We start from the raw sequence: 24,499 nt of genomic DNA, 5'->3' as shown, positions 1-24,499 counted from the left end.
GTGTGTGTGTGTGTGTGTGTGTATGCATACATGTATGTATATAAATAAATTTAATATAATTGCAGTAATCTGGAGTCATCTGAAAGCCAAGTGCAGCAGCAAAGATCTGTTCTTAACTTTGACTGAACCACAGAACCGAACCGAACCGAACCTCTGGAGTGAGACATTTTTCTGTTTTCTGGTGTTGGAACGGGTGGAGCTGCAGGTTGAGCTCAAACTGACTCAGATGGACAGATTTTCTCTCTTGGAGAAACAAACACAAACATCTGAGCAGTTTTCCGATGGAACATTAACGATAAACAACAGAAAGAAACTTAATGTAGTAAATTAAGCTTATTCCTAGATTATCTTCGGTTTATGAACAAAGTGATTATCCGTTTTCAGTTTTTTTAAGGTTACGATTCAGTTAAGGTTCTTATTTTGAAAACCAGCACCGGAAGTTGCGTGTCTTATTGCGTGCGTGTTGACGCTATTTGCAAGATAGCATCATCGGAACCCCCACTACAGCTGGGCCGACACATCTGGACCGGAACCGGCCTGGGAGCAGCTGCAGCTCTGGGGGCGGACAGGTGAGGAGTCACGTGGTTGGACAGCTGAACCTGGATCCCGGCGCGCGCGGACTCGGGCGACGCGCAGGTGTGTCTCAGCATCCCTGTCGGAGCGCGTGCGGGGCTCCTCGGGGCCAGCATGGCGGAGGAGACCCGGGTCATCTACCACCTGGAGGACCAGGAGACCCCCTATCTGGTCCGGATCGGCGTGCCTGCGCAGCGCGTCACCCTGGCGGACTTCAAGCAGGTGCTGAACAGACCCAACGCCAAATTCTTCTTCAAGTCCGTGGACGACGACTTCGGGTGAGTCACGCGACAGACGCGCAGATGAGAGAGATGAAAAGGATTCAGATCATATTATTGATTCTCAAAGGTCACGTGTTACAGCAGGAGGAGGAGGAGGTAATTCGGTCACGTGGTCCATAATGATGGAGCTAAATGATTAACAATGATCAGCTTCAGAGAACTGATTGGTGTCAGTAAGACGCTGAACTCTCCGCTGGGCTTCTAATGTTGTGAGATGATTGTTTATATAATCCTCCACATGCTGAGCAGAGATTATGTAACGGAAAACAAAAGCTCTGTTCCCTCTGATGAGCCGATGACTCCCTGCTGCTGGGAGGGTAGCTCATGATGATGATGATGATGATGATGATGAAGATGATGACTCATGATGAAGAAGATGATGACTCATGATGAAGAAGATGATGACAGTGATGATGATGATGAAGATGAGGAGGAGGATATATTGATAATGAAGAATATGATGAGGATGATGAAGATGACAGTGAGGAAGAAAAATATGATGGTGATGATGATGATGCTGATGATGAAGAGAGCGATGATGAAGATTATGATGAGGATGACAGTGATGATGATGAAAATGATGATAAAGATGATGATGAGGATGATAGTGATGATGATGAAAATGATGATAAAGATGATGATGAGGATGATAGTGAGGAAGAAAAATATGATGAAAATGATAAAAGTGATGATGATGATGATGACAGTGATGATGAAGAATATGAGGATGAGGATGATGACAGTGATGTTGATGACCGCGATGAAGAAAAATGTGATGAAGATGATGATAAAGATGATGATGAGGATGATAGTGAGGAAGAAAAATATAATGAAGATGATGAAAGTGATAAGGATGATGACAGTGATGAAGAAGAATGTGATGAAGATGATGATAAAGATGATTCTGCTGCTGATGATGACAGTGATGATGATGATGATGATGATGATGTGTTTTCCAGGGTGGTCAAAGAGGAGATCAGCGATGAAGAAGCGCGGCTGCCGTGTGTGAATGGACGGGTCGTCTGTTGGGTTAGAATCACATCCAGACTCACTGAGATGGACGTAGAGCCGTTAAAAACTCAGGACAACTCATTAAATATCCAGACGCTCCATATATGGAAGTCACATTTTTTATTCATCAACAAAGTTATATAACTGCCCCCCTGTGAGGCTAGTTGTATTCCTGTTGTCTAAACTTCAGTTGGATGCTTCCTGTAGCTATCTGCTAGCCTGACATCCGTCTGAGGAACGCTTGTCCCTCTCAGAACTTTCCGCTGTGAGATGTTTGAGGGGTTTCCAGCATGAACATCTTGTTTCGAGTCAACGCAGAGCAGAGATCCAGATCTGGGCTTTGACTCCCAGGAGCAACTCTTTAAATCTAGTACCAAACATCCCGTACAAAACTCTTTAAACCTTGTACCAAACTCTTTAAACCCCGTACCAAACTCTTTAAACCTAGTACCAAACTCTTTAAACCTCGTACCAAACTCTTTAAACCTAGTACCAAACTCTTTAAACCTCGTATCAAACTCTTTAAATCTCGTACCAAACTCTTTAAATCCCGTACCAAACTCTTTAAACCTAGTACCAAACTATTTAAATCCCGTACCAAACTCTTTAAATCCCGTACAAAACTCTTTAAACCTCGTATCAAACTCTTTAAATCCCGTACCAAACTCTTTAAACCTCGTACCAAACTCTTTAAACCTCGTACCAAACTCTTTAAATCCCGTACCAAACTCTTTAAATCCCGTACCAAACTCTTTAAACCTCGTACCAAACTCTTTAAACCTAGTACCAAACTCTTTAAACCTAGTACCAAACTCTTTAAACCTCGTACCAAACTCTTTAAACCTCGTACCAAACTCTTTAAATCCCATACCAAACTCTTTAAACCTCGTACCAAACTCTTTAAATCCCGTACCAAACATCCCGTACAAAACTCTTTAAACCTAGTATCAAACTCTTTAAATCCCGTACCAAACTCTTTAAACCTAGTACCAAACTCTTTAAACCTCGTACCAAACTCTTTAAACCTCGTACCAAACTCTTTAAACCTAGTACCAAACTCTTTAAACCTAGTACCAAACTCTTTAAACCTCGTACCAAACTATTTAAATCCCGTACCAAACTCTTTAAATCCCGTACCAAACATCCCGTACAAAACTCTTTAAACCTAGTATCAAACTCTTTAAATCCCGTACCAAACATCCCGTACAAAACTCTTTAAACCTAGTATCAAACTCTTTAAATCCCGTACCAAACTCTTTAAATCCCGTACCAAACATCCCGTACCAAACTCTTTAAACCTCGGACCAAACTCTTTAAATCTCGTACCAAACTCTTTAAATCTCGTACCAAACTATTTGTTTCCACTGTTGGCTGTTTTTAAGTAACCTGACAACAGCCAGATGCATGTCTCGCTCCGCCTAGCTCCACTCACATACATGTGGGACATCGCCCATTGAAAGTGATTTCCCCAACCAAATTTATGGTCTGGCCAATCAGGACGCAGGGCGTGTGTTTCCTGGATGTGACGTAGCGGAGAAGCGACCGTGAGATTCCAACAACAATGGCGGCTCGCATCGAGGAAGCAAGCGTTAGCATTGATGCTGCTATTTCTTCTGTGTTGTCCAATCTATCTGATATTGTTTCATTAAAAGAACATCAGAGAACGGCTCTGAAGGCTTTTGTTGGTGGAAACGATGTTTTCGCCCTTCTCCCGACCGGATTTGGCAAGTGGTTAGCTGCTAACGAGCGGTTAGCGGCTAACCGTTAGCGGTTAGCGCAAACCATATTAGGAGGCCTTTAGTTCTCAACGCGGTCGGCCTGGGATCGACTCCGACCCGCGGCGCTTTGCCACCTGTCTCCCCCCTCTTCCTGTCAGCTCACTGTCAATAAAACGTCGCTCTCATCAGCGTCATGGGTTAGCTTCGGTGTGAGTGGTTGAAATAGTACGTCGATAAAGATGACAGACAAGTGGCTTATCCAATCATATGCAAGAATTTTTGATAAGCCCCAGCCTTCAATAAAGGCAATTCCTATGGCGGTGTCCCAGATGGATGTGGGTGGAGCTAGGTGGAGCGAGACATGCATCTGGCTGTTGTCAGGTTAGTTTTTAAATGCTTTATAAATAAAGATATTATGAAAAGTGATGATGAAATTGCACAAAAGACATAATTTTTGGTTTATATTCATAGAATTTCTCAATATTACAAAAGCTGACGTTAAAAATTTACAAATAGTAACGCACACAGGCATGTTTAGGGTGTCCTTACTTTTTCATGGCTGTCTCATTTTAGCAGTTTAACTGTGATTAAGATCATCGTCTTCTCTACAGGTGGTATCCTCAGACAGCTGCCCTCCAGATTTCAGGGGGTCAGACACTCACTCTGTGGCCACGCCCTCCAGCTTGGCCCCTCCCCCCATTGAGCGAACAGGTGGAATCGGAGACTCCAGACCCCCGTCCTTCCAGTGAGTATGAACAGCTTAGACTCTGGTTCTGGCTCTACTGACGCACCTGTGCACTGACAGGATCTGCTGTGTCTGTCTGTCTCAGTGCTACAGCTTTCTGTCACGATGACCTGCAGGGGACAGAGGTTAAATCTCCCGTTTCGACGTCAGAGAAGCTGCGGCGCAGAGATGTGGCAGACCGAGGTAAGGTGCTCACCTGAGCTTCTGTTGTGTTCAGGTGTTTCCTGTAGCTCACCTGTCGTCCTTCTGGCTGGAATCAGAGCAGCAGCAGACTGTGATCATTAAACATGCAGATAACAAATGAATGTGGACCCGACAATTAGAACCCAGTAAATCTGTCCCGAGCCCCGCAGAGCTTTTCTCCTGAAGAGAAACCTGGACTACTTCTTGATCTCTTCTAACACTGAGGAATAACCTCAGTCCTGAATTGAGACTCTCGTTTGAATTAGTAGAGCGGCTTCATCCTTCCAGCTTCCAGATTGAATCTAAGGCTACGTTCACACTGCAGCTTGAAGTGACCCAATTCCTATTTTTTTGCCCATATGTGCGACCTGTATCTGATCTTTTCATGACAGTCTGAACGACACAGATCAGATTTTTTCAAATGCGACCCAGGCCGCTTGGATATGTGGTCCTGAATCCGATACGTGTCTGATCTTTTCAAATGCGACCTGTGTCTGTACGGCCAGGTCGCATTCATCCGACCTACACGTCATTGATACTTGACAAATGTTACCGGTGGACCTGGCTTTGCCAAAGAGGTTGGCTATTGTGCGGTAACAAGCACCTGTTGCAAGTCCATTCAGCCCCACGGCAACGCATTTACTCAACGCTTTGGCCGAAGATGTGTGTCTTTACGTGAGAGCGCTAAAGTGCTCCGTTCAGACGCACATAGAGGATGCCTTTGTCATTCGAAAATTATGAATGAAGTCCGTATCAGTAAAGCCGCTCAGGTCGCTAAAATTTGTCTCTCTTCCTCTCCTCTCCTTAAAAAGATTGCGTTGGTAATGTGCTGCTCCGGTTGGAGAATAACGTAAAGAACGCAAGATACGCTGCAGCATTATAATCCATGTTTACTTCCGCAAACACTGAGCATGCTTGCTACGCATGACGTCATCGCGTCCTCTACTGCGCATGCGGGAAACTTAGGCGTATGAACGCAGTTCACACAGGAGATCACATACAAATCGCATATATTTGGAAATGTGAACAGACACGCAAAAAAATCAGATTTCACAAAAAAATCGCAATTGAGTATCAAGGCCTGCAGTGTGAACGTAGCCTAATTGTTCTGCCTGTCTCTGATTGGCTGCTGTCCACACACAGGAGGCCACCTGAATGGACACGCCCACCAAGCGGCTGATCAGAAGGGGGCGGGGCCAGCGGGCGGCGGCGACAGCTCCTCGAACCAGCAGAGCAGCGAGTTAGAGACGACCAGTTTCTGCTCATCGGAGGAAGACTCAGGAGGAAGGTCAGATTGAATTCAAAATCAAACCCAAACCGTCCGGTTCTGGTCTGGTTCTGGTCTGGTTCTGGTCTGGTTCTGGTCCGGTTCTGGTCTGGTTCTGGTCCGGTTCCGGTGTTCATCCTGTTCTCCGGGGCTCAGATCTGTAAGAAACCCCAGTGAGTCTGATCAGTCGCCAGGTTATCCACGTTGGTTTGGTTGATGGAACATTTAACGAGTTTCATCAAAGCCTGAAGGAAACAGACCGAGAGACTCAATGTGACCCAGTAGGAATGAACCGGACCGAGTTGAGAACATCAGAATCAAACAGGACAAAGAACTTCCTTCCTATGAACTTATGAAGTGGTGTTTAGGTCTCAGAGCATGAAGGATGGGGGTTTTGGGTCAGTTTCTGCTTCAAGCGAAGGAGTTTCAGTATCTTGGTGTCTCGTTCAGCAGTTATGGTTGGATGGAACCAGAGATGAACGGATCGGGGCTTCATTAGCAGTAAAGCTGGCGCTGATCCGGTCTCTTGTGGTGAAGAAAGGGCTGAGCCTAGAAGCAAAGCTCCCGGTTTACCGGTCCGTCTACGTCCCGTCCCTCACCTCTGGTAGTCTGGATCAGGACCGAAAAGACGAGGTCCTGGACACAAGCGGGTGAAATGAGCTTCCTCTGGAGGAAGGAGGTCTTCCCCGGGGGAAGACTCAGAACTCGCTGGAGGGACTATCAGTACCGTCTGGCCTGGGAACGCCTTGGCGTCCCCTAGAACCAGCTGGAGGATGTTGCTGGACTGAAAGTCGGTGGGGAGAAGGTGTTCTTGTTCTCCGACCAGGATAGTTTAGATCCAGCCGATCTGCAGAGAACAGACTGAGCAGAAGCACAGAGCTGTGAGAAAACGTTTGCACCCAGTGTCCGAAATTAACTTCCCAATTCACCGGCCAAGTTGGCCAGTAGATGCATATTTTTTACCGGCCAAAATATTAATTCTGACTGACTCCTGCTAAATGTCTCCACATAATCCCGCTACGTAATCGGGCTGAGCTAAATGCTAGCTGTTAGCAAACAGACGTGACATAGTTGCTGTAGCTCTCGCGTCACATGTGAGTGTTTGTGTACATTTGTTGTAATACGAGCCGACAGCAGAGGAACATAAAGAAGCTCCATCCACATGATGACTGAAAAACACGATTTGTTTAGTACAACTTTTAGGCCACTTCAAACCCTTGTTTTGTTTTTTTCAAGTCTGAGGTGGGCTTGTTGGGGGGCTTTGGATTAACGTCCTGCTGCTTAACTAAACTGGCTGAACTTAAAGACCTGAACTGATGGTCAGACATTTTCTGTCCGAGTGTTTTTTCTTGAGAGCAGAACTCACGGCTCCATCAGTTACAGCAGGTAGCCGGTCCAGATCACTGAGCTATATTATAAACTGGAGTGCTGATTTTGCAAAAAAACTGAAGACACTGGCCGCCATCTTGCTACTCCCTACTCTCACAGAATCCCACAGGATTTGGTTGCAACAACAAGCAGTTTTCTGGCTGTGTGAAAACGTTTCACAGGTAATTCTACAGTCAGTGGATGTACTAACACTATCAACTACTAGGAAATTAGGTGCTGAAATATTTTACGTTATTCATATTAAATATATATATATATATATATATATATATATATATATATATATATATATATATATATATATATATGTATATATAAGTATGTGTATATGTATATATGTATATATAAGTATGTGTATATGTATATATGTATACACATATGTAAATATATGTTTTTGTATATTGTTATTTATATATTTAGAAATGTTAAATATATATATTTAAATAAATAAAATGCAAAATATTTCAGTACATGACTTTCTCAGTACTTGATAGTTTTAGAACATAACATAAAAGTATATGGCATTTGACATTTTAAAAGTTTTAAGCCCCCCCTGAACATGAGAAAATCCTCGTTATTCGATGCTGTAGCGCACATATTCCCTAGCTACTGGGGAAAATAGGGAGTACCAATATGGCGGCTGGTGGCTTCAAAGCGACTCGTTCTAACAGCGGGCTATTAGCACTCCAGGGTATAATATAGCTCAGTGGTCCAGATCATCACGCTGCCACCACCATGCCTCACTGCTGTGTGAGGTTTCTGTTTCTCACCAGAGGTAACGGGACGCACAACTTCCCAGAAGTTCCAGTTTGGTTTCGTCAGGCTACAGAATATTTCCCCAAACGTTGTGGAGATCCTCAAGTTGCTTTTGGTAAATGTGAGACAGGCCTTGGTGTACTTTTGGGTCAGCAGTGGTTCTGGCCTTGGGTCCCACCATGGAGGACATTTCTGTCCAGTCTCTCTTTCTTAATGTTGAGTTGTGACGTCTGACCGGAGGCAGTGAGGCCTGCAGAGCTTTATTTGTAGTCCTGGGTTAATTTGTAGTTCTGGGTTCTTCTGGGACCTCCTGGATGAGCCGCTGAGGAGCTCCTGGAGTACTTTTTATAGGTCGGCCTCCTGGGAGGGTTCTCCACTGCTCCGTGTTTTCTCCATATATGGATAATGGTTTCGTTCTGTGGTTCTCTGGAGTCCCGTTGCCCTGGAAATGACTCTGGAACCTTTTCCATTGAGATGTGAGTGAACTTGTTTCTCATCTGTAGATCAGGGCATGATGTGTTGCTGTTTAAGATCTTTACGCCTACTTTGTGTCGTCAGACAAGTTCTTTTTATGTGATTTCTTGATTCTGCTGGTCTGCTGGTGATCAGGCCCGGGTGTTGGAATTAAAGCTCTACTCATCTGTCCAATAAATATGGTTTATCCCAGATAAAATCACGTTTAACAAATGTTGATAATTACTTTTTCACATTAAGAGAACGAATGAAATCATCAACAAATTGGTTGTTTACTCTGGTTATCTTTGTCTGATATCAGAATTTGTTTGATGATCTGAAACAATCTGGGACACAAAAGCAAAAAAACCCCCCAAAAAGAACAAATTTGTAAGGGTGTAAATACTTTTTGGCAGCGCTGTACACACTGAGATCAGAGCTGTGGAGATGTGTGTCTCAGAGGAGCAGTTATTCAATTCAATTAAATTCAATTTTATTTATATAGCGCCAATTCATGATCCTGCAGAGGAGCTGAGTTGGCCTGACTTTCCTCCTACTGCTGAACATTTTGTGGCGTCTCCCTGAATGCATCGTGGTGCGTTTGCTGCAGCCTCAGCAGCAGCTTTGGTCTTACAAAGCTACTGAAGTCGGAACATCTGAGAGAACCTGATCAGAACCTGAACACTTTCTGGGATTCCGGTCTCTGTGAAGCATAAAACTGTTGTACTGCTCCTTTAAAGACTGCCTGTGTCATGTGATTCAGTGACGTTATGAGCAGCTCTCCCTGTGATTGGTCCGTGTGTTTGACACACATTTACCTGCCTGCAGGTCATTTTTTCTGCTCCAGTAAACCTGTTCACGCCCTGCCCTCCTCCTGTCTTCTGATTGGCTGCTGCATGTCATGTGACTGCGCTGCCTGTTGTATTGTGCTGCAGATAAAGCCATCCCAGCTGATCTGAGAGCAGAAATAATGTGTTCCTGATCATCTCCTGATTTTTTTACTTTGTTTTCCAACAATTATTGACTTACCAGCGACCACAGTTTCAATTTTTCTATATTTTTTATAATTTTTATCAATTTAATTTGATTTTAAAGCTTTTGTCTCATGTTTAAACAGGCTTGGATTTTCACTGTTTATTTATTTGATTATTTTTAAAGTCAGATTTTTTTCTCTCTACTGTAAATATATTTTATTTTCTCTGAGAGTGAACCATTTTTGACTGGTAAGTATGTTTGTTCCATATTTGTATGTTGATTATTATTGCATTTTGTATTGTGTTTTGCTTAAATATGAATTTACATTCGATTTTTTTATCATTCATCTGATCCCATTTTATGATTTGAAACTTTGAAACTCTTTGCAGTTTATTTTCCCTTGATCTGCTTAGAAATGCATTTCTTTGACTCAAACCTAAGAAAACATTAAGTTGATCTTGATCTTTGTTTAATTGAAAACATTTAATTTCTGGAGACCAGATTTAGTTTTATGATAAAATGCTTAAAGATAACTTAGGGTTTATGAGACTAAACTCTGAGGAATAAACATCTTTTTCTTCAGTCTATGGGTGAAATTTGAGAGATTAAGCTGCATCTGAGAGTCTGTGGATCAGTCTGCCGGGTTTATAAAGTAGTTAACGCCCTCATTTCATTTTTCCTTTATATTTCTTAATGTTTATGTTTTTGATTATATTTACGATTATAATGGTGGCATTGTTATTTATTTGTAAGCATTTTTTGTATTTTTATTCCCTACTTTATTCCATTTTAAGTTTCTTGTTTAATTTAACCACACCCTCGGTGGGAAGGTCAGCTCTCTGTAAATTATTGTCATAATTAATATCCACACATCATTTGTGTATCTTTGATGAGTCTGTTGGCTGTAATAGTTTTATCATAAGTCTTTTCTCTTTGTTTGAGCTTGAGCTGTTTGAACCTGTTTGCCTAACAGCCCTTATAAATTTTACACAAAAAAATCCATAATTTACATGTTACAACAACAACAAATGCAATTATTTATTTGTTTAAGATAAGTATATGTCTGCAGTTTTGTCTATTTAGATTTTTCTATTTTTCCTTAATTGGCAGATTATTTTTATCAATATTTTGATCAATATGTGAGTTTTACGGTCGCATTAGAAAAAAAGTAATAAAATATATCTATATCTATATATCTCTATATATCTATATCTCTATCTATCTATCTATCTATCTATCTATCTATCTATCTATATATATATTATCTATATATATTATATATATATATATATATATATATATAATATATATATATATATATATATATATATATTATATGTCGCGCCACCATCACGCCCAATTTCCTGTTTTTATTCTCTGTAAAAATAATTTTTGTGTACTTTGATATTTTACCAGCTGGGATTCTGTCTGTGATGTCACTCCAGGTTCAGCCAATCAACAGGGCAGAGCAGCTCCTCGCCGAGACTCATAAGGCGACAGCGGCGCCGCCACCGGAAACCAAAGACACAACGGATGGAGAAGGTAAGCAGGCGTGCGGACGCACCGGTTACCAGTACATACCTAACTCAGTTCACATCTTAGACCCAACCCTAACCCACTTTATGTCCACTTGGCATTGTGAAGACCAGGAAAAATGTTCTCATGATGCTGATCTGCTGTCAGGGGTTGGTCCACACACCGCAACGTCCTTATTTTCTACATAATTATGTCTTACCAAGAGAGGATCGTAGACTGGAGCAGCAGAAGTCCCCGCCCTCACGAGTGGTTCTTAGTAGTCAGTATCTTCCCTGCACCCATCAGTGATGCCGTTTTGGAGAACCAGGACCACAGGAAACGTTCAGGAGAGAGTTTACATCATCAGCACCACCTGGCAGTTTGAGTAAATGGCCGTTTCTCAATTCACAAGAATCGTCAAATCGGTTCTTGGCAAAAACACAGGAAGTACAGACTTGGGGAGAACGGGAGCGCGCAGAACGTACCTCTGTGTGTTGGAACAGAAGCGTTCTCGTGTACTCGTGACATCAGCGCATCCATTTCACTTCCTGTTATTAATAGTCTTTCAATGGATAATAAATTATTACTTTTATTGATCATAAAATTAAATAATTGTATGACTAAGGTATTCATTGTTGAATGTGAGAAGTAATATTTTGTGTTAAATAAATCAGAATTTAAGTTCTTTAGCCTTTTTTTTTTTACACATAAAACTATTTATACATTACACCATATTTTATTGAAAACGTTTGATAACAATGATATTTTTAATATCTGAAAAATCCTAAAAAATAAATTACAGAATTGTGGCTATAAAACCAGCAATCGCGGTGCATTCTGGGAAGGCGGTCAGTCTGAAGAACGCACAAGTCTGCTCTGATGCATGCTGGGTAAAGAGGGCGGGGCGAGAACAACATCCGGGGATTTAGTCCGTTCTCAGTCTGGTGGTCTTGGATATTGGAACAGTGCTGAGGCTGATGACGTGTAACGAGAACACGAGAACGCTCAGGTACGCATTCTGAGAAACGGGCAATATCTGCACACCTGATTATTCAATGTCCTGAGGTAGCAGGGAGGCTAGCTAGCTGTCCAGCAGCTGAGTAACAACTGAGCCGGTTCCTGATCCAATGAGGGTAGAGTTCCATGAAGAAGGGAAGCTTCTTCATGCGTCACTGTTAATGTTTTTAACATGAATCCCTCGATGTGACGTTATGAAGGTTGACTGTTCCTGTCTGGACTTCCTGTCGCTGATGTGTCCCTCATCTTCCCGTCTCCTCTCTGTCCCTCTGTCTCTCTCTACCTGCCTTTATTTGTCTGTCTGTCAGTCGGCGTCTTTCAGCAGTGTCACTGACTCCACCATGTCGCTCAACATCATCACTGTAACCCTCAACATGGGTGAGTACAGAATGGGTCTAAAGCTGCTACGACACAGCCTGAATCAGGTCCAGCAGAGTTTAAATTAGATTTGCTGTCAGGGTCAGGTCCAACAGAGTCCACCACCGGTCCACCGCTGTCAGGGTCGGGTCCAACAGAGTCCACCACCGGTCCACCGCTGTCAGGGTCAGGTCCAGGAGAGCTCAGAAGACGTCACAACTAGGGGTGTGCAAAATAATCGTCATGACGATGCATCGCGATTCTAATTTTCGTGATCTACTGCATCGATTCTTGACGCCAAGTATCGATTATTAATTAAAAAAAATAATAAATGAAAATTGCATGAATGGTTGGCGAACATCAGCCAAAAACAAGTGGAATACAACTTCATTGGTTTAAAGGACCACTGAGGCCATGTAAACGGCACTGATTATCCTTATTTTGTTATTTTAAGTTTTATAAATCCTAAGCGCTTTTTGTCAGTGTGTCCACTCCAGTAACAGTAATATTTTTTTTCATTGCAATACCTCCAAAAGTCGTTTCCATAAATACAGCTATGTATGAATTCAGTTGCTTTCAGTTATGTATCAATTGAAGACACTATCCAGATCATTCACAGCCAGTCAGCCACTGGTAATGGCTGCATTTTTTTCTAACAGTGTTCAGTGAAAATATCGCAATGCATCGCGATACATTGCAATAATTCAAGTATTGTGATGCATTATGATAGAATCGGATCGTGTCATGTGAATCGTGATTCGAATCGAATTGTGACTTCTTTGGCAATACCCACCCCTAGTCACAACTGCAGCTGGAGTTAAGCCAAATAATGTCCAGAGGAGATCCCTGCAGCCTGAATCAAGTCCAGCCCAGTCCAGAACTGCTCAAACATGTTCTGTTAGGGTCCAAACTAGGTCCAAAACACACTGGATCAGATCCACTACGGTCTAAACCAGGCCAGTTGTCCAGTAGGGGTTCTTAATCAGGTTCATAGCTAAAAAAGTTCAGAACAGGCCAAAAGCGTCCTGGATCAGGTCCATGACAGACCGGTACTGCTCCACAGGTTCTGTTTGGGTCAGAGTGGTTTGCTTACAGTTTGATGGGCTTTCCCTACGGCAACACTTTTAATTGCGGTATTTCATTTGAGCTGCCGTCTATAATATAATTTTTTCCACCCATGCTCCCTCCAGGATAAAGAGTATGTTACCTTCCATATCTGTCGGCTAATATCCTCCCACTCCTCTTCTTGTTAAAACTTTATATTTATATCTTGCATCCTCCTTTTTTTTAACATTTCTATTCTCACATATAGTTTTGAAATCAATGTCTTATTTAATTATGATTGGTATACTTAAAATAAACACGTCTACTACATCAGATCCAACTTCAGTGCTTTCCCTTTTTATGTCATGTTCTAAATAACGCCTCAGTTGCTAGAATCCATAAAAGTCCTGATTTTCCATGACAAACTGTTCTTTGAGTTGTTCCAAAACGTTTACATTTATTATTTTCTGGTATTTCCCATGACATGAGGGAACCATGGTCACAGATTCTAAATCTATCATCGTTTTTATTGGGATGAATATCTGAATCGTGTCCTGTCCATCCTAGAAGCTTGCTACTGGATGTCAAATTATTCTTTTTTAACAATTTCAAACCACACTTTTAAGGGGATCTCCACCCATAGATTCATTTCCTGTCTCAGACTGACAGTGAGGTTTTACTGTTTCATGTTTCAATGCGTCTGAAGATGCTAACACCGCCTGTTTCTCAGAGAGGTATAACTTCCTGGGCATCAGCATCGTTGGTCAGAGTAACGACAGAGGAGACGGAGGGATTTACATCGGCTCCATCATGAAGGGTGGAGCTGTTGCTGCAGACGGACGCATCGAGCCAGGAGACATGCTGCTGCAGGTACCGTCGACACCGCCGCCTGTAGAACCAGAGCTGCTGATTTAAGATAATATCCACCAGGTGCTGGTTTGAATTTAAGGGGTTTAAGGAAGGACTTGGTAATGATCCTGATTCTCTGAAGCTCTCAGCGTCAGTAACAGAACTTTGTTGATTCTAGTGATTCTCACTGTGGTTCTGTCCCTTCAGGTAAACGATATCAACTTTGAGAACATGAGTAACGACGACGCTGTCCGGGTTCTGAGAGAGATCGTCCACCAGCCGGGGTGAGGCCTATTCGCTCTATTAGCTCTTTTTCGACAGTTTGTCCTCCTCCGTTCTGAAGGAGAGATGTTTGCAGGTCGGGCTGATTAAGATAAGATAAGATAAGATAAGATAAGATAAGATAAGATAAGATAAGATAAGATAGGCTTTATTGATCTCACATTGGAGAAATTCACATGTCACATTGGCTCAGTAATCAGTAGTCATAGGAAGGAGGAGTCAAGTAGGACGAGGTGCATCAAATATATACAGTGTGTCCTCGTTATACCATGGATCAAAAGGAGTAGGTAAGAAAAAGCAAAAAAAAAGCAAAATACAAAAGGAAATAAGGCAGAGGATGTCTTCTGTACATTGACTGTGGCTTATACGCGTGTGTATTGACATATATTCGGGTGTGGTAGCAGCAGAAGTCACTTCTTTCAGGATTATTGCACAGTGTATTAAATAGAATTGCACATTAGTTATTGCATGTCGGTTCTTACAGTTACCGTTACGTGTATTAAATAGAATTTAATACACGTTGATTACTTTCTCTCCTTCCTTTTAGTCCGGTGACGTTAACCGTGGCAAAGTGCTGGGATCCAAACCCACGGAGTTGCTTCACGCTGCCAAGAAGTGAGTCAGGCAGCATGTGTTCCTTTGGTTCCTTGTCGCTGGAAGTAGTCCGCTCTCAGCTCGTTAAAGCGCATCGTTACCGAGTGTCTGTCCTCTACAACCCTGCAGGTGAACCGGTCCGCCCCATTGACCCGGCTGCGTGGGTGTCCCACACGGCCGCCCTGACAGGGAAGCTCCCCCCACATTACAGTACGTCTCTACTGCGCCGCAGCATTCCACCGTTGACCCGTCCGTCACACTTACACTTCCTGTTCTGCAGGCGTGCACGAAGAAAACCACCTCAACATCCACAGTGACATGACGGCGGTCGTCAAGGCAATGGCCAACCCAGAGTCCGGCCTGGAGGTTCGAGACAGGATGTGGCTGAAGATCACCATCCCCAACGCCTTCATCGGTGAGACGACGCACTCTGTCAGAATCTCTCTGAAATGTGATTGTCTACATTTAAAATGCTTCGATGCAACATGACATAATCTGATATGGATCTGTGGTCAGAGTTGTGCATTACGACCGAAGTCTCAAGCTGCAGCTCGTCTTTCATCCATCCAGGTTCGGACGTGGTGGACTGGCTCCACCGTAACGTTGAAGGCTTTACCGACCGACGCGAAGCTCGCAAGTACGCCGGAAACCTGCTCAAAGCCGGATTCATCCGACACACTGTCAACAAGGTCACCTTCTCTGAGCAGTGCTACTACGTGTTTGGAGAGCTGTGTGGAGGTAAGGGCCGAAGCCGAGGCAGGTTTCTGTGCGCCGTTTAGGGCTTAGGACACTAAAGACCACAACCGTTGTCAGAGACGGACCCGACTCAAGTGGATCAACTGCTGAGGTGACTCTCAGAGCAAAATCATAAAAACAGAGAAACAATAAACCAGACGTGCAAGTTCACATCACCATAGTTACAGGTCTTTATTCACTCGATAAGGCATAAAGAAAAACAAACACAAACTTTTAGTGTGTCCCTCAGCTGTGGTCCTCAGGGGCCTTCATGATTTAGATAACTCAACCATTTAAACATATAAAACCTGCAGGGTATTGGCCTGAAGAGGGAATAAGATGGTCATGTTCAATGTGCTGATATTAAAATTACATCTTCAATCTAATGTGGATGAAATGTGTTCGCTGATGGAGAAGTAGTTGTAGATTCTGTAGAGTTGTAGTATTTGTAGAGTAATGTAACCCAACCACCACCCGCCTGGCTGCAGGTCACTGGGACTTACACTGAGTCCTCAGCTTTATGTATCAATGATAAGCAGATATAGACAATAGACCCTTGTTACAATAGCTGCGGCTTTGGTACAGACACACCTGAACACTCAGCTGCAGTACCATTAATGGCCACAAGATGGAGACAAAGAAAAAAAATGTCAGTGGATCCATAAACCGTTATAGTGTAATGTCACTTCCAGAGGTTACATAGAAATTTAGAAACAGAAGTCAACTGCATGATAATAAGAAGGTAAAACAACAGAGTTTCTGAATTAATCACAGCTGCTGCTGCTGTTTTCAGACCTGGCTGCCATGTCTCTGGTGGAAAACGAAGACGGATCCACTCGAGAAGGAGGAGAAGGACCCGACTGTGACCCCCCAGCCTTCCCCTACCAGTATCCCATACCTCACCCCTACAGCTCGCCTCACCCACTGCACCAGCTGCCGGCCTGTGGCGGAGAAGGAGAACGGAGTCATCATAGTGGAGGTGAAGGACATGTTTCCTTTTTTTTTTCTAAAGGTTTTTTTCTTTGTGGACTTTATTCACAGTACATAGACAGGAAATGGGCAGAGGCAGAACAGCAATGGTCTTAAGGTTGGGTATCAAACCCCAGGCAGGTGTATCGAGGACTATTACCCCGGCATGCCGCCTCTACGCCCACGCCATGTGGTGACGCTGTGGATGTCACGATGGTATCCCATCTTGCCGTGTGTCATGGGATATTGACAGAAATTTGAGGTATTAAAGGGGATTGTGTGGAACATCAGGTCCTGTTATGTCAGTTTTAGTGGTGCTTTGATGTGCTTCGCTGAACAAATATTGTGGGATCGAGGGTAAGGAATTCGCTATTCTGCTTTTTCAGGGTGGGGTGCATTACTTTTGCCGTGACATCACCATTTTGTCTGATTAGAATTTTTATATTAAAGGATTCACTGATAATCTGGGAAGGAAATTTCAGATTATCTGATCCCAAAGTGGTCAGTTAATCAGAAAATAATGGAATAGACTAGAACGATCCTTTATTATACCACGTTCTGGTGAGTACTCGATTCTGATTGGCTGCAGGATGTCCGTTAAAGAGTGTTTTAGGACACATTTAAAAAAGTTCTGTTCAAATAGCCTGATTGTTCTAAATTATTGCGCTGGTTCAAACGTTAGAAGGTTGACGCAAGTTATATAGGCAACGTGTCACAATGAGAGATATTAAATAGTTCTCTCAGCCGCTTCTTGTGAAAAACGTACGATTTTAACGGCAAAAAACAATCATAATTAATTTAATAGTTATTTCTTGCGCAAGTGACCATGGTATAAGTGGGAAACGCCCTTTGAGGTGTTCATTATCAGAAACTAATGGACTTTGTGTCGTCCATTAGTTTCTGATAATGGGCATCTTTTCCTACTTGTCCCACAGAAGGGAAATTTAGGTTTATATGCAGCAAGTACGGGAGCGTTTACATCAGAAGAGAAAATACTGTGCAGTTAATAAAAATAGTACAAATTTATTAAATGACAAGTGCAACTGATTAGGGTGACCCCAAAGCGAACAAAATGTGCAGCTGAGTGTATATATAATTGTAAAATTCTGCAAAGGGCAACTTTCAGTTTCAAGCATCAGGCATTGTGAGGTGAGTGGATTTTCATCCGTTCAGACAGCAGAGCATAGTGTGACACTAGTGTCTGTGGTTACTGGAGTTCAGTGGCATTGATCACGTAGTAGTTTTACACATGTGCAGTATGCTGTCCAGCTGTGTCTGCTGCAGTGTCAGGTGTGCAGGAAGTGGATCTGGAGAATTATTTTCTAATGAGATAATGTCTTCCTAGACAAAAACAAAAGGCTGATGTATCCAATGGTATATTTAGTATCAGTGTTTATAAATTAAAAAACACTAACCCTGATGTAACCCCTAGCTCGGACGGGTCTGACTCTGTTCTGCTTGAAGTGATGACATCATCATTTCATTGATCCTGCAGGAAGTCGCAGCAGCCAATCGGACTTCAGCGACGATCAGAAGGAGGGAAAAGGAGGAATGCTGCAGGAATCTGCTAACCAGGAAGTGAACGATCAGCACAAGATGGCCGACTGTCTGAGTGACGGCAGCGCTCAGGGGCCGACCGCCTCCATCTCCGGTTCCCATGGCGACAAAGACATCACGCTGCCGTCTCGAGGTCAGCATCGCCACCTGCCATCAATCCAACCGGAAATCTCTCGACAGTCCTTCCGACTGGCCATGGGAAACCCCAGCGACCTCTTTGTGGATGTCATGTGACCCGGTGATGATGTCATGTCCTGTCATTTGACTTGGAGATGCTTTTAAAGTCTGACAAAATATTTCTAAAACCTAAAGAAACGAAAGGAAAAACCTTAAGGGACATTCAGTCACTGTGAAGACACAAACTCAACAACGGCCTGGAGCTGACAAAAAGTTGGCTCTGACGAGAACTAAATCTAAAAAGAGACCTGGATCGGACAAAAACCAAGATCTGGTAAAAGCCTAAAGCTGAACAAAATGGTCCTGAGCCTGACTCAGGCCTATACCTGACTTAAGCCTGGATCTCACAGCCCTAAACCTGACTCTGAACTGCTGCACCTAAGACGAAACCTGACTCAGATCTGGAATTAAGACCTAAACCTGACTCAGACCTGGACATAAAATCTAAACCTGACTCCGACCTGGACATAAAATCTAAACCTGACTCCGACCTGGACATAAAATCTAAACCTGACTCCGACCTGGAATTAAAATCTAAACCTGACTCAGACCTGGACATAAAATCTAAACCTGACTCAGACCTGGACATAAAATCTAAACCTGACTCAGACCTGGACATAAAATCTAAACCTGACTCAGACCTGGACTTAAGATCTAAACCTGACTCAGACCTGGACTTAAAATCTAAACCTGACTCAGACCTGGACTTAAGATCTAAACCTGACTCAAACCTGGACTTAAGATGTAAACCTGACTCAGACCTGGACTTAAGATGTAAACCTGACTCAGACCTGGACTTAAGATGTAAACCTGACTCAGACCTGGAATTTTGACCTAAACCTGACTCAGACCTGGATTTAAGATCTAAACCTGACTCAGACCTGGACTTAACATCTAAACCTGGCCCTTACCAGAATCTGATTTAGAACTGAACACTCTGAACTAACCAAATAAAAGCATCTGCTGCTGCAAAGTCTGGGGGACGTTCTGTCTCAGCACAGTCTGCCCTGCAGCCTGGGATGATTGTAAATTATTCCTGTTTATAAATCATATGCTGTGAAGCTGCCTGTCAGTAATCTGATTGTTGGTTTTATTTATTTATTTATTTATTTATTTATTTATATACACTTTTTATTTATGAACTCTGTTCCCAACTTCTACCGCAGAAACCAATGTGTGTGGATTACTCATGAGTTAGTGTCCTCAGTTCCTACATGATTAAAAAGTCACATGTTTGTCTCTCTCACCAGAAAAGACCAGAAAAGCAGAGTTGTAGCTTTGTCTCTACCTTCTGAAACCAATGAAACGGGTCAATGGAAATAATTTTACGTAAAGGTTCAAATACGGTACCAAATCACAGATTGAAGGTTCTCAGACATTTGAGGATTGCTTAAAACAAAGACTGTGTTCTGTTTAGTGAAAGCAGCTGTATAAAATGTGTTCACTGTGGTATATGTACACAATAAGATAGTAAAACATTAAATGATGAATTAGATTTGGAATAAAGTTCACATAGCTTTCATAGAAATCTGTGTGTGGCTGTGATTTCCTCAGATCTTTAAAAGTCGTCACTGAGCTGAGACAGTCTGAAATGGACAGGAACAGACAGATTTCATCACACCTACATGTCTGGAGATACTTCGTTACTGACTGACCAGCAAGCCTACTTTACGATAAAGGAGGGTTACAATGCTCGGGGCTAAAGGCTTGCATGATAAAGGGCGTTTTGTGGGTCACACAATACTAACATGAGGTCTATTTTTCTGATAGTGACAGAGAAGGAAGTTGAAATGCACTCATGTTCTTCTTCTTTAAAACTGTTGGCGGTTGGCAAATAACAAATTGATGCATTTCCTGCCATCTACTGGTATGGAGTGTGGACCAGAATGACTCTTAGGAATTAAATTCTATTATACAAATATGTTATTTTTAGATATCAAAATATTATCCTGTAAATGTTACTTTCTGAATAACTTCTAAATAATTCAAATAAATCTAATTTAACTTTTACTTCACTTAAATGTTTAATTAATTTCTGTCTCTCCTCCTTATATTTATTACAGTACATCACATGTTCAATTGTTTCGTCTACCCCACAGTATTCACATTTACCATTCCAATGCTTCCATAAGATAAACAGAGAACTGTTTAAGCCAGTATGGCCAAATCTCAATCAAGAAATAATTGTTTCTTCTCTTCTAGTTCATGTCGGATTGTTGTGAGGTAACTGTTCTAGGGACATCTAACAAATATGTCCAAAATTACGATACATTTTACAGGCTACTACATTATTATTTTAGAAAAGTAGATACTTTTGAAATGAATCAAGCTTACATAAAAATGTATAGATAAAAATGCACATAGCATTTTTGTTGTTTTTGTTTGCAATGATGTAAAACAAAATTAATCGAGTGTATTTCTGGTCCTACCTGCCTTCCATACTTAGAGCGCCGCAGGGCGGTGCTCTGAATGGGACGCGGCCGGACGCCGTCAGCTGACGCGCCGCCGACATCTTACCTCCCAAACGGAGGAGACAGAGTCCGAATTTCACGGTCAGTCACTCCAATAAAGTGATGACTGGGTCCGCGGGAACTGGAGGGCGCGGTCGTGGAAATCGTCGCTACCCACGGAGGAGGTGAGGACACGGAGGGAGGGGGCACTGAGAGTCCGTTTGTTCCGTCGGTCTGCGCCGCAGCGGCGGACTGACCGCCAGACAGCTGCGGTAACGTTAGCAGCTAGCCGCTAACGGCTAGCCCGGACTAGGTTAGAAAAAAATAAGATTTTAGTAAAGTGTGGTTTATCAAAGCCGGCCTGTAGGCTGCGTAGTAAAATAAAAACAATATTTAATCTAAAGCACAAATCCTTTGGTTCGGCGAACAAGAAAATAATTTTATTCCAATGATTTTCGGTATTTTCTGAATTTTAAGGGGCTGCATTATCGTTAGCGTTGTCTTTAAAAGCACCGTCGGCTACGTGACTGGGCGGCGACTCCAGCCGCCGTGAGTCAGCCCTGAAGGGAAAACTGGACCGAACGGCGGCTCGGCGTCTCTGCGGGAGCCGAAACAACCGTCAGAGGTCCCGGTTACCGCCGCAGGAGATGTCCGCAGAGACCCAGGCGGCAGATTCCAGTGTTCTGGAGGTTGTTCCGGTCGCTGTTTCCACCTTCAACATGTCCTGTGAGGCCGATTTGATTCAAATCAGCATTTATGTTAAAATAAAAGCCGCTTTCCCAACCGGTGACGCGAAGGTGGGTTTAAATATGACATTAAATATGGAAACCAAAAGGTACCAAATAATTATTGTATTAAAAAAATGGTAAGGGCCAGCAGAGGCGAATTAGTTTGTGCTATAATCTGGTGCAGCGCAGCAAATGGTGACATTTATGTTAGAGCCGTACATCGGCCCCTTTTTAAATAAAGTACGAGAAAAATAACCACAAAACGAGAAAAATAACCACAAAACGACAGTTTAAAATGTTAAACATGAACATTACTGACACTTAAAACACCTACAATTTTTTTGGACTTTCATTTTATATATATATATATATATATATATATATATACAATTTAATAAGCACATAATCATTGGGAAAATTACTATATTGCATAACACAGCATAAACATTATACCTGCCTGATTGGATGTAAGAGCAGTGGTGGTTGTCAGTAGGGGGCGCTGTGGTGCTGCCCCGATCAAAGTTACAGGAAAAAAGTGTAGACACTGAATATTATGATATAAATCTTTCTTTCATCAATTTTATTTGATTTTTATCTTAATTTTATTGTTTCAACGCTGAGGGCAGCTGGACAGATGTGCGTCTCTGTAGCCGTTCGGCTTCCATGTGACGTCACGCTGGTCTCTAATTGGTTGCTCAGGGCAGCGCTCTCTGCACCCGTAGCCAATCAGCTCTTCTTATGTCATTCTTTATCAATCAGATCAATTTGAGGACAACAATAATAAGACAGGAGAAAACGGCGCAGAGAAAGAAACTCGCTTATTTACAATACCGTAAAAATGCAGGAAGCGATTTGTGAAGAGATGTAGTCCAGCTTTTTCTATATATCTCTAATAATCTGGTTCTAACACTGGTTCTGCTGTGACGTTCTCGTAGAACCAGGTCAGATTGCCCAGCGGCGGGCTTCAAAAGTCCTGCAGCGGCACCAGCAGAACTCCATAATAAACCCGGTAAAGCTGTAGAAAAAAACATGTAAAATAACAAAGAGGAAACAAAGACGTTTTAAAATAGACAATTTCGTTTGGCTATTTCTGTATAGGTTTGGATTTTTATTTAAAATAACTAATTTTGTAGTTTATTAGAATAATTTTCTTCCCAGTTGTTTATGTTTTCCACCTTTTTCTCACATCCGTGTTTCCTTCTTCACGTTCTCCTCGTTGAACCGGACTTGTTGTGAGACGTTTCTGGTTCTGGATCGTCATCTGAACCGATCACAGATCAGATTAGATCTCCACTGGATTTAATTATTACGTCAAACGTGATCAGAGACCAAAGGAATCAAAGGGTAAAAAGGCAGAAAGAGAAGCGACGACCCGCACGCTCGCCCGGTTCTTCACAGCAGAACCGAAGGCTCATCGCCACGACCTGCAGGAGGTTCTACTGGACCATGAGCTGCTCACAGGTCCGTCTCTGGTGCCTTCAGGGTCTGTCTGGACAAACGAAGCTCAGATTTCAGAAACCAGCGTTGGTGCCGACAGCAGAGACTCGGACGGAGACCCGGTTCTGATGGCGTCAGAGGCGTAGAGCGGGCGGCGCTCAAAGGCGGGGCTTAAGTGTGGCGAGGACCCGCCTCCTCTTCCTGCCTGCGGTGATGCTGCGTAGTGATTGGCTCTGACCGAACCGGAGCAGCGACCTCAGGTGGGCGCCAGGAAGCCCCTCAGCTAAAGGTTCTGGTGGAGCCGGGCAGCGCCGAGTCCCGACCCAGACGGCGCCGCGCTCTGCTGCCGTCACGCAGACACAGGTGGGCTAAGATGGCCGCCGGCAGCAGGTGGGGGGGGGGGGGGGTGACGGCCGCTCAGAAAGCCGACGCAGCGGCTTTGGTCTCCGTCGCTGCTGGGTGCAGGGAGCCTGTTGCTAGGCAACAGAGGAGAGAGGCTGATGATGTCACGTCGGTCTGCGGGGAGGCGCTCATCCAGGTCTCCATTGTTCGGGGTTTGAATCTGAATCAGAGTTTCTGTCGCTGCTGAGAGGAAATCTGAAGCTTTTCAAACCTCAGCGAAGCTCAAACCTCCTTCAGGTTCTGCTCACTCGTTTCCTGACAGCTATTCATCCCTCCATCACCCCCCCCCCCCCCCCCCCCCCCCCCCCTCCCTCCATCCTCTCATCCGTCTCCCCCTCCTTGTGTTCAGGAAACCATCAGCAGCTCCGTGGGATCCAGACGTTTGTCGCCTCGCTCCATCGGCTGCCCGGTCGGTTCTGGGCCGGTTCTGGCCCGGTTCTGAACCTCGTCGTGCTTCAGGTTCCCGGCCAGCAGGTGGCGCTGAGCTGCAGCTCTGTGGTTTTTTTAGGTTTTGATTTTTGTAGCGTTGGATGAGAAAATCAAAACCTAAAGAAAATACAGCGCTGCGTTTGAGAGCAGCGGGAAACCGGACCACCTTCACCGGCGCCGGACCCCGACCCGAGGTTCTGATCCCAGGACCTTCAGCTTCACTGTGGCGTCGTGGAAAACGTTCAGTTTCTGATCCGGACCAGGACCGGGTCGGACAGCAGGCTCTGGTCCGCTTGGGTTCTAGCGCCATTCATCTCCAGGGTGTTCTAACATCTGTTTGGAGGAAAAGATAGACTTCAAGAATGGACCAGAACCAGAACAGTTACTGCTGATGGTTCTGGTCGGGACTCTGCTTAGTTTTGACGTTTTTAGGGAGAATTTACCAGATTGTGAAAAGGTTAAAAACAAATCTAATGGTTTCCTTTCAACCAATCAGAGGCCACCTTTTCTGTCAGTGTTTTTATGGTTAGCTGGACCTTCTGGGTTTTAAGGAATAAAAGTTCTGCTCAGACGTGGTGCTGGTTGAGTTTTATTCTCCGATGAGGG

At 43.4% G+C, this 24,499-nt stretch overlaps 1 protein-coding gene and 1 long non-coding RNA gene across 2 annotated transcripts; both read left to right on the top strand.

The window, feature by feature from the left end:
* The first annotated feature begins 441 nt into the window (after window positions 1–441).
* LOC105922519 (segment polarity protein dishevelled homolog DVL-3) lies at window positions 442–18,575 on the top strand. Its single transcript, XM_012858410.3, has 15 exons — window positions 442–851; window positions 1,814–1,883; window positions 4,195–4,328; window positions 4,414–4,511; window positions 5,655–5,799; window positions 10,797–10,893; window positions 12,192–12,261; window positions 14,015–14,154; window positions 14,341–14,417; window positions 14,963–15,030; window positions 15,139–15,219; window positions 15,290–15,424; window positions 15,580–15,747; window positions 16,538–16,723; window positions 18,209–18,575. Exons 1-15 carry the CDS (start codon window positions 688–690, stop codon window positions 18,502–18,504), a joined length of 1,929 nt encoding a protein of 642 aa, XP_012713864.2. The 5' UTR covers window positions 442–687; the 3' UTR covers window positions 18,505–18,575.
* A 2,331-nt stretch (window positions 18,576–20,906) lies between these two features.
* Window positions 20,907–24,464, top strand: LOC110367707. Its single transcript, XR_002427659.2, has 2 exons — window positions 20,907–21,082; window positions 23,814–24,464. It is a non-coding gene; the product is annotated as an uncharacterized LOC110367707 (long non-coding RNA).
* The last annotated feature ends 35 nt before the right edge of the window (window positions 24,465–24,499 follow it).

This window comes from Fundulus heteroclitus, unplaced genomic scaffold (assembly GCF_011125445.2).
Source record: "Fundulus heteroclitus isolate FHET01 unplaced genomic scaffold, MU-UCD_Fhet_4.1 scaffold_290, whole genome shotgun sequence".
NCBI classification, from domain to species: Eukaryota; Metazoa; Chordata; class Actinopteri; order Cyprinodontiformes; family Fundulidae; genus Fundulus; species Fundulus heteroclitus.
Note: the sequence above shows the minus strand (reverse complement) of the source record. Positions and strands in the feature narration are given on the sequence as shown.

What these genes read in the sequence shown, in the direction of transcription:
- LOC105922519 (XM_012858410.3), top strand. Translation starts at nt 688, where the DNA reads ATGGCGGAGGAGACCCGGGTCATCTACCACCTGGAGGACCAGGAGACC. An exon ending in TCCAGACCCCCGTCCTTCCA is followed by an intron (nt 4,329 to 4,413) that starts GTGAGTATGAAC and finishes TGTCTGTCTCAG; the next exon opens with TGCTACAGCTTTCTGTCACG. An exon ending in ACGGAGTCATCATAGTGGAG is followed by an intron (nt 16,724 to 18,208) that starts GTGAAGGACATG and finishes TTGATCCTGCAG; the next exon opens with GAAGTCGCAGCAGCCAATCG.